The following is a 10203-nucleotide window of genomic DNA, read 5'->3' on the forward strand; positions in this document are numbered from 1 at the left end:
TGCCGGCCAAGTCTGAATGACACAACCGAGGATTACTGCAGGGATTGTGAGCGCTGCACATCGTCCAAAGAATGTTAGATCCATCCAAAGACCTTCATGGGTCGTTTAACAGCATCAGAGCCTAGTGACGTTTCAGCTGTAGACCTCACTGTGGTGGAATTTTTGTCTGATGGACGAGAAAATGTCTTAATCATGATAGATTTGTTCTCTAAATATGTATGATCCATATCAACTAGAGACTGACAGTTTATTGTCTGGGTAATATATGAGGTGCAAGATATACTGAAAAAGATAATTGAGTTTAGTTGGTATTCATTTACTGTTTCAGCTACTCCACCATCATCCGTGTTTACACCGCAGTTCATCTGGCTGCAGCTTATTATAGCATTGTTTTACAAGCAGGTGATTTTAGTCTTTTTGTTTTTACATTGTTCATGTTGGGTTTGGTTATACTTCACATTCTGTCTCCTGTGTTTCAGCTGGTCATAGCTTCAGCTGTGAGTCCACTCACTTTTGACGGTGACATAATTTGTTGCGATAAGATATAAGAGACTTTAATGATCCCATGTTGGGGAAAGGAGACTTGTCACAGCAGCTTGTGTACACAAGGTTGATGAGAAAATACTCATAATTTAGAAATTTATAGAAGAAATTCATTAAGTCATGCTGGTGTCTGACAGCTGTTGGAATGAAGGACCTGTGGCAGCGCTCCTTCTTACATGGTGGGTGTAGCAGCAGTCTGTTGCCAAAGGAGTTGTTGGCCTCCACGGTCTCATGCAGGAGGCGAGAGAAGTTGTTCCACTACCTCTATGGAGTCTAGGGGGCAGTCCAGGACAGAGCTGGCCCTCAGTTTGTTGAAGACATAGAATAATGCAGACCACAGTGTCAAAGTTCTGCACACACTGAAAGGGTCTCCTCAGCAAGTGTTTGTAAAACAGCCAAATTCCTTCTACGTGTGACTCTTTTATTGAAGTCTCTGTGTTACAGTAGTTTTAATTCAACATAACAATACAGAGAAATCTGTATATTTGGTGTATTTTATCTAGAAAACAAACAAAAAAACACATTTATTTATATCATGGTCATTTATTTTTGTAAATACTATTTATATTATGGTCACTACTCTATAGCAATAATAATATTATTTATATTATGGTCACTTTCTTTGCAAAATTACTTACACTATGGTCACTTTTACACTACAATACTCTTATATATCATGCCACTTTTTATGCCACTCAGTACTTATCTGTTTCTGAAGGTCGATTGTTTTTCTTTCGCGGTTATTGTGTAGTTATAGATACCTCTGTCTGTTTAATCTCTGTCTGTTTATTGTGTTTTTGTTTTTTGTTTTGGCCCCTTCTACTTTTGTTTCTCTATCTTGCTGCTGTCACAAGTGAATTTCCCCGCGGTGGGATAAATAAAGTATCTATCTAATCGAATCGAATCGAATCGAATCGAAAAGGAAGCTCCCTGTGAAGCGGATGCGGACGTGACTGGGGGGTGAACTCTCTCGCTCTGCGTCAACACTCTTTGTAGAAAAAACAAAACAACACTTCCTACGTCATCACGTCGTGTTTGAACGTGGCGGCGCGGCAGCAAACAGCAGCAGCTGAAGTTTGCATGAAGCTCGCTGGCTAAAAGTAAAAAAGTAAAGCTAACGTAAAACAACAACACAACTTATTTATATTGGTTATCACTGAATGGCATTCGATGTGTCGGTGAGTTTGGTTCGTCTCGCCAGGCTGATGAAAAACGGCTTTCATCGCGATATCTCATGACAGCGATGGTAAGTGACCCAAACCAAGTAAAAACAACCTGAAGCTAATTCAGCTAACGTGCTAACAACACGGTGACACCTCCACCTGCTGCATGTGGAGGCTGATTGACAGGTGGAGACATTTAATCAGTGTGTCTCTGTTACAGACCTGCAAATTAAGTGGCCTGTTCAGCATCGGCGAAGACTTTGATGATGAGGTGATTTTTCCCAGCAGACTCAAACACACCTGATTTCAACTGTTACTTAACTGTCACGTGCTGTAACACAGTGATCCTCCTTCTGTTCACTCTGTGTGTGTGTGTGTGTGTGTGTGTGTGTGTGTGTGTGTGTTTCCCAGGACCTGCTGGGGACAGACTGGGCTGTCCGCTCAACGTCTGGACCAGCCGATGTGGCAGCTGCTGTGTCATCTTGTGCTCTGCGGGCCTCCTCTGTCGCTCGCAGAGAGCCGGAGGAAAATTGCCTTCAGCGAACTGGAGAGAGATCAGCTGCCCCGTGTAATGGCACAGCATCAAGGAGCGGCACGCACACCGCTGCCGGACAAACTGTTGCTCCGGCTTTGAGACAGCTCTCCTCCTCCTCCTCCTCTTCCTCCCTCCGTCCTCCCACTCTGAATAACCACGCTCCTGATCCGGCGTCACAGCAGCGGCAGCCCTGCCCGCCTCAGGATGATTTCGATGATTGGGATGTGGACCTGGCAGACCTGGATGAGTTTGACCGACAGACGGCGCAGCAGCAGCAGCAGCAGCAGCAGCAGCTTCGACCTCCTTCTCCAATCACACCTGCATCCTCAGCGAAGACGCTGCGACCTCCGACCTGTGGAGGGATTCAGACAAGACCCAACCAGAGCCCGAGAGAGCTCAGCACTGCACGGCAGGCGTCTGAATCTTTTGGTCAGAACCGACCTCCTCGGACTTTCTCCACCCCTCTGCGGTCTCAGAATCCGCGTCCTCCTTTTCCGTCAGCCCCCCCACAGAGTCCAAATGTATTCCCGGCCCCTAGCCCCATTTCCAAGACTCTCCACAGGCCCCAGCAGCCACAGAGACAGTGGGCGTCTCCAGCACGTTCCCCTCAGGCTCGTGGTCTCTTTGAAACAGTCTCCCCCGGGCCTTCTTCCACAGCGTCTGTGAACACCTCCACTCTGAGCCCTCATCCCCTCCACACACCGGTCCTCACCAACCGCCTGGTCCAGCTGGTGTCAGCCTCCAATAAGCTTCCTAAGAAGAGGCCTCGCTCCGAGCCTCAGCGGCACAGGACCCGGCGCTTCCCCGGTCCTGCTGGACTCCTCCCAGAGCAGGTCAGTCCTAGTCTCTCAGTCCAGATCTGTCTCTTTTAGTCCCGTTACGCTACTGCTCAGAGGTTTTGTCACCTCAGCTGTAATGAAATGACTCTCAGGGTTATGTGTTTGTTTTTCCATCATGTAATAATCAGATTTTTCTCTCTTAGCCGCAGGGTCGAAACCTGGACGAGGTGGTGGTTTCTGTTCCTGTGACTCCTGCTCACGGTGCCGTGGCTCGGCTGCCAAGCCAGGTAAACACACACACACACACACACACACACACACACACACACACACACAGGAGAGCTTATTTTAATTTAGTATTTTTATCATCGCATGAAAAACTAAACACTGGATAATCATTTTTTCCCGTATCGATCAGATACTGTGCTGCCTTCAGGTCCTACTGGGAAATTTCTACTTCTGTCTAAAGAAACCATTTATTCCTAATTTTAATGGGAACATGAATGCTGAAGGCGTAGCAGCGTCACAGTAGCCTCCTCCTCTGCCTTTCACCCAGTGCATTCTGGTACAGGCTCCAAATCTCAGCGAGCGCAGAAACCAGATCGATGCCTTTACAAACAATCGCGACAAGAGAAGCAATAACTGACCAAACATGTGCACCACAGGCTCCTTTCCTTCAGTTCTTTGTATGCGGAGCATGAGGGGAAATGACTCATTTGAAGTGAAGCATGTCATGAGCACAGTAACTACAGTGTGAACTCTCCGACTTGTTTTAAAGGGTTCCAGCTCTCAGGCTGAGGAGGAAGACTTCAGCGGCGGCGGCTGGGCGGCGATGAAGGCAGAGATGGGATTGGATGAGAGGAACCCGTCGTGCTTCCTGCACTCCTACAGCGTCGTCATGGTGCTGCGAAAGGTGACCTGCCATCAGCGTCACTCTCGACGACTCCTTAGTCTTGAGCATTTTTATTTTCAGGTCAAGCAGTTTGTTGTTATTCACCCTCCATCATGAGAGACCGTGTGTCACTGCCGGGGGTCTGTTGGCATAATCAGGACAAATGAAGCAGCCGTAGCAGAGGTGTTGTGTAATTATACACAGTACAATCGCTCATCAATCCCTGTAATGACTCACTGCGTGTGTGTGTGTCGACCTCTGTGGAAAAAAGCTTGCCGGTAGCGTTTGAGTGGCAGTCGTCGCGAGCCCTTAAACATGTTTTGTCTGCGTTGCGGCGGTTGACACAGGCGGCGCTTACACGCTCGGAGTCATCCGGGTTAAGCCGCTTTACACGAACCACCGCTTCCTGAAATCCCTGTTTGCATGATGAAGACTAATTAACACGCAGACCTCTCCTCTTCTGACTGAACAACAACGCGTTCCCTGATGCCAACAGTGACTGTCGCTCGCGTGTGAGTAAACAGTAATCTGACAAACCGACCAAAACAGGCTCTTAAAATTCAATAAATAATCTGTAGTTTTGTGAATTGTTGTCCGCCAATACCACAATACTACCACCAGAGGGCGCCAGAAAAGGGAAAAGATTTTCCCGGGCACAGATGTGACACGTTCTGGGCCGCCGGAGTTATACACAGTCAATATTTCTGCCATAATATAGTTCTGTCATAAAAACAGCCAAAATAGAAATAATTAAACTATGCAGCATATTTACATTTTTACGTATTTAGAAGCACAACATTAGTAAACCAAGTCTGGCAGGCAAAACTCTCACGTCCGTTGGGGTTTTGGAGTTACAGCGTTTGTAACTAACTAATAAACGTTGACCCCCAGTTTGAGCAATATGTTTCCTTTTTATGATTGATCTAATGTGAGCATTGTTTTCTCAAACAGATGTGATCATTTGTCATTCCATAACCATTTATCCTCACCAGGGTCACTGGGCGAGAGGCAGGGTACGCCTTGGACTGGTTCATCACAGTGCTGACACATAGAGTCAAACAACCAGTCACACTCACATTCACGCCTACGACCAATTTACCTGCGTGGACTGTGGGAGTCAGCCGGAGAGAACATGCAAACTCCACACAGAAATGCTCAGCCTGTTTCCCAGAGCCCTAAGCTGAAATAGTTACTTTTAATGGTCCAAAAAATACCAAAATATTCCATTTAGTCTCAGTTATGATACAGAAAACCTTCAAATCTGTGTGTTTTTAGAACCTTAAAAAATGACTGAAAAGATTGAGCCGATTAGCAAAACACTTTCCGATTAATTGACAGCCGTTAAAGCTCCAAAAAAAAAGGAACCTGAGCTGTCGTGAGATAACACTAACACGATGTCTGTCTCCCCTTGTCGCCGCAGGCCGCTCTAAAACAGCTGGCGAGAAACAAAGTGCCCAACATGGCCGTCCTCCTGAAGAGCATCATCCACACACACACTGATGCCAAGGCTGTGTTCAAAGACCCAACAGGTATGTCTCAAACGAAAACACTCCAGGCTCAAAATAAACGTGTTAAGTGAAGGTGTGAGGTGTCGGCTTCGCATTTGACACACGCTCACCGACTCACCTCGCCTCGCCACATCGCGTGGTGCGAGAGCAGAGTTCAGCCACAGTAACGTGTTTGCTTACACACACACACACACGTATATAATACATGTGTGTACACGTCCTTCACACGTCTGGTACACCTACGACAGGAACACTCTTTCCCCTCCGTCTTCAGCCTTCACCCTCCTCTTGTCTGATCCACCTCTAAGCCGAGCCGGTTGCCATGGCCCCCAAGAGAGCAGACGCACAAGGCGCACTGATTATTAACACTCAGGAGTGGATGTTGTACTCAACACCGGACTTAAGTGCTTATTAGTGATTCAATTGCCGTAGATTGGCATCAGCGGTGGGAGGGTGTTAAGTGCTTCTGACAGCACGAGGGACCATTCTGTCAGTAATGTGCCTCCCACCTGCTGAAAAGGTTTTTCTCCGGTAAGCAGAAGCTGCTGTCAAGCCTGTTGCCGACTGTGCGCTCGCGTCAGAAATGGGGCCGCAACTAACTGGTTTCAGTACGGATTCATGTGTCGATCATTCTCAAGATGAGTTGTTTTGCTGCAGACAATGTTGGATCACGGAGCTCAGACCTCCAGGCTGTTCTGTTTTGTCCGAAACGCAAAGATATTAACAGCATTGTGTCATCGAAACACAAAAAAAACTCACAGCAATCAATCAACGACCAAAAATTGTCAGTCTTTAATTTATTAGTTAACAATTAATCAACTAATCGTCGCTGCTCTCGTTGGAAAAAGATCGGTCGGTGAATGGCTGAGTCATTTCTCAAACCATTAAGTGGCTTTAATGATCCCACAGCGAGGAAATTCACCTGTCACGGCAGCTCGTGTACACAAGATTGATGAGAATATACTCAGAAACTCGAAATGTATAGAAGAAAGTCATGAAGTCATGCTGGTGTCCGACAGCTGTTGGAATAAAGGACCTGTGGTAGCACTCCTTCTTTTTTTCTATTTCCTGTTGTAATTTGGGGTTTTGATTGTTCATCAGAGCAACTTGGAGCAAACTGGGAAAATTGTGGCCATTTATATTACATTGTATACCGAGGACCCTCGTTGAGGTCATGCTTTTCCGTAGCCTCTAAAACTAACCCACATCTCACATCTCAGCCTCAATATCCAGTCTTACAGTAAAGAGCAGCCTAAACGTCCTCACTACGATGACTTTAAAAACTGCAATTGGTCCCCACAGAGATGACAGCACAAGCCCACAGACACATCTGGTTCTTTTTTTTTTTTCCCCACACATTGTCCACCATGAGTGACAGCGTAGGAGTGCAGTTCTCAATTGGTGGTGTGCTCTTTTTTTTAAAAGGAAAGCCAAGAACTGAAGAGGATAAAGGCGATAATTAGCTCGAATACAACATCTTTGATGATATTTAGAAAGGTTGAAAGGTTGAACAAATGTTTGTTTTAATGATATACCATGAGTTTGCTGTATTATTATCGGTAAGTGGAGTTTGTTGTCTTTAAAGGACATTCCTCTAATCGCTGTCATTGTTCTGTTCTGTTGGGAATGTTTTGGACTGAAGGGGAGATTCAGGGAACTGTGCATCGGCGTCTCCTCGAGGACAGAGCGGAGGAGCTGAAGATTGGAAGTGTGCTGCTGCTCAAGCAGGTAAAACTCACCTTTTTAATTTAATACACAACAACGACGGCTCCATTTGAGTGTTTTTGAGCTTAAACTACACGTTATGTCCGTCGTCTCTGCTTCGCTGTGGTCAGGTGGGCGTGTTCTCCCCCTCCCATCGTAACCATTACCTCAACGTGACGCCCAACAACCTGCTGAGGATCTACGCCCCTGACGGAGTCCGCATGTCCTCCACTCAGCTCCCGCCGCTTGTCCTGGTGAGCGCCAGCTGAAAACGAGAATAGCACATTTCGACAAATATGAAACCTGTCAACCTGTCAGGCGTCCCCTCACAACATCATTTTTTCCCCCCATCAGGAGTCGATGTTGCCGTCACCCTCCCGGTCCTCCACCGTCCTCCAGGAGCCCGTGTCACAGATGCACCTCGTGTTTGACGAGGAGGATGACGACGAAGGAGAGAGAGGGACAGGCGAAGACCTCCAAACCTTGAGAGACACTAAAGCCAGCTCCAGCAGAGGCCCTGCTGGGAACCCAGCGCCTCAAGACTCGGGCTGGGATGCAGGTGGGGACCTTCGTGTGGTGATGAGACAAATGAATTCTGGTCACATCTTTTGATTTTCTCAAGCGTCAGACTCTTGAAATTAAGTTTTTGCTGAATAAAACAGCAACTCTGTCTGACTGCTGACTCGCTGACCCGAAATCCAATCGATGTGGAGCAAAACAAAGAGGCTCCAGATTGTTGTGCAGCTAACCAGTGTTTTCATTTTGATTAATCAGTCCTTTTCTTTTTATCATTCAGTCAGTACACTGTCTAAAAAAAATAGCTAAAATATAAACGAGAAATGCTGAGTCACAGTACAAAGCAGCAGAAGTCTGAATTTATGTATCTGCAGCCAACTCATACATATTCATCTAATAATGATATGAAACATAAAGACGAGCAAGGTTCAGCATTTCTGAACTTTACACACAGTAGTGAACTTTCAGTTAGTCTGTCAGTCATTTGTCAATAGGATGATTCTTATGCCTCTGATGATCCTCTTTCATTTCATCTAGTGACATCAACAGAACAAAATAAGAAAAGACCTCCGAGATCAGCAGGACAACAACAATAAAATGGATATATAAAAGCCGAAAATAAGTCATAATGGGATACCCCTGAAACGTAGCACCAGATTCCTGTCTGCGTCTTTCACATGAATGCTAACGTGCTGTACATTACCAGTGGATAAAAGCTCAGCAGCCTGTAACGGCGACCGTGGCTCAGAAAGTAGAGCGGCTCAGCTATAGATCCCCAGCTTCTCCTGTTCATGTGTCCACGGGGAAGACACTCGACCTCAAATTGCTCCCGGTGGTCTGGCCTTCACGTTTTCCATTTTTGCCTGCAGAAGTGTAATAACAGGAAACATTTGCTTTGTTTTTCATCCATCAAGCTGTTTTATTGGTGTGTAATGATCATTACAGTACTGGTATCAGCCAGAACTGTCAACTCACTCCATTCAAAGAGTATCTGTTGACTCGTGGAGTGCATTCGAAGGCCTGGACTCAGCCAGTACAGCCTCTTAAGGCAGAAAACGCGACTGTAAACTTCCTGAAACTAAAACCATAAAATGTTTGTTTATCGTTCCCTTGATCACTAACTTCTAGTTAGCTGAGCTTCCAAATTAGAGCTGATTGGTTCGACTCTTCTCTCATAAAACGCTTGTTTCTCCCCCGTCTGGACATCTTGGACCTCTTTTAGTATATTTTTTTTTTTTGTTATTACTTATTTACAGGTAGTCCCATTAAAAATGTATAGTAGGAGCTCATAAAATACATATCCCTGCAATTGTGCTTTTTATAATGATACCTTCTTATTCTACACAGAAAGCAACATTCATCTGTCAGCAAACAGATGAATGTTTAAAGACATGAAATGCCTTCAGCAGTTAAATGATTTCTTAGTTTGACACCATGTCGGCTGAATTTCATGTTGTTGTGTTTTTTTTTTTTCTGTCGGTTGTGCAGATGATGACCTGGATGAACTCCTGGGAGAGTTACCCGAAGACACCTACAGCCTCTGATGTAACGTTACATCAGCGAACCTCCTGTACAGACTGTCTCCGCTGACTGTGTTTTTTGTTTTTCTTGTCACCACTAACAGTAAAGATGTTAGCCTTTGTTTTTCCTGATATCACCTCTGTTTAAAGACCACAAAAGAACTGAAAATGTGTACATGTCGTCATCGTCTGTGCTGGATATCCGGTCCATTCACGCCACAGAGAATAGCCTGGAGTTAATTTGTTGTTACTGTGTCATTGCCGTGCGTCACTGATGGCTGATGTGTTGTAAAAAGCAGTCCCTCGAAGCCAACTCATGCTCATCAATTAATTACAAAGCTCTAAAAATCTCAGCTCTGTTTATTTCAGCTTGACTTCTTATATTCTCATCACGACTATAATTAGTGTGTGTGTGTTTTTAAGAGTATAATCCTTTCACTTTTCTTTCAGCGGTTTGTTTCAGTGACCTTGAAATCGAGGACTAATCTATACAGCCCTGATTTGCTAATTATGCAAGATGAAAGCGAGGTGAGGCGTCTTTGTCTGCCCGTTCTCATCCCTGCCCTCCATTCTCAATCGCGTCTGTTCCTCCGAGCCTCGGAGTGGAGTGGATAAACTGTGACCCGGGTTTGTTTACCATGCATTAGGAGGTGTATCCGAGGGTTTTTGGGGCAGGGATTGCAGGGAAGTAGTTTCAGAGTCCCATGAGGTTCCTCTGACTAAAAAAAAAAAAGTGTTTACTCAGCCCTGTTTGCAGAGAGCCACAGCATCAGGGTGGAGTCGCAGCGTGACTAACAGGCTCTCAGGAAGGCTTTTCCCAACACTATCTGAGCCCCGGATCCAGACTCCTCCACCACACAGCTTCACTGTAACAGATTCAGGTTAATCCTCCACCATCCTCGCTTTGTCATTTTGTGTATAATGCAGCTGCTTAAATCACCTGGTTTATGTTCCAGAGAGCGAGAAAGCGGATGATGAAATGGAATGTATTTCCACTCATCCCAAATGTTTCTTACTGTACAGTTCACAGTTCAGCTTGGACA

General features: G+C 45.6%; 1 protein-coding gene across 2 annotated transcripts; it reads left to right on the forward strand.

Annotated features, from left to right (window-relative positions):
• The first annotated feature begins 1498 nt into the window (after window positions 1-1498).
• On the forward strand, window positions 1499-9317 carry hrob (homologous recombination factor with OB-fold). Of its 2 annotated transcripts, XM_027285923.1 has the most exons (11): window positions 1499-1789; window positions 1927-1977; window positions 2118-2489; window positions 2532-3074; window positions 3224-3307; window positions 3799-3933; window positions 5333-5441; window positions 7063-7148; window positions 7256-7378; window positions 7479-7683; window positions 9129-9317. In XM_027285923.1, the coding sequence occupies exons 1-11, from the start codon at window positions 1778-1780 to the stop codon at window positions 9182-9184; spliced, it is 1776 nt and encodes a 591-aa protein (XP_027141724.1). In that variant the 5' UTR covers window positions 1499-1777; the 3' UTR covers window positions 9185-9317. The 2 variants fall into 2 exon arrangements, with proteins under 2 accessions (XP_027141724.1, XP_019118434.2); XM_019262889.2 differs by having other exon boundaries at window positions 2118-3074.
• Window positions 9318-10203: the final 886 nt, after the last annotated feature.

This window comes from Larimichthys crocea, chromosome XII (genome assembly GCF_000972845.2).
Source record: "Larimichthys crocea isolate SSNF chromosome XII, L_crocea_2.0, whole genome shotgun sequence".
NCBI lineage: Eukaryota > Metazoa > Chordata > Actinopteri > Sciaenidae > Larimichthys > Larimichthys crocea.

Excerpts from the sequence above, each read along its gene's own strand:
- hrob (XM_019262889.2), top strand. Across the intron at positions 3,075-3,223 it reads CTGGACTCCTCCCAGAGCAG|CCGCAGGGTCGAAACCTGGA; the intron begins GTCAGTCCTAGT and ends TTTCTCTCTTAG. Across the intron at positions 3,934-5,332 it reads TCGTCATGGTGCTGCGAAAG|GCCGCTCTAAAACAGCTGGC; the intron begins GTGACCTGCCAT and ends TTGTCGCCGCAG.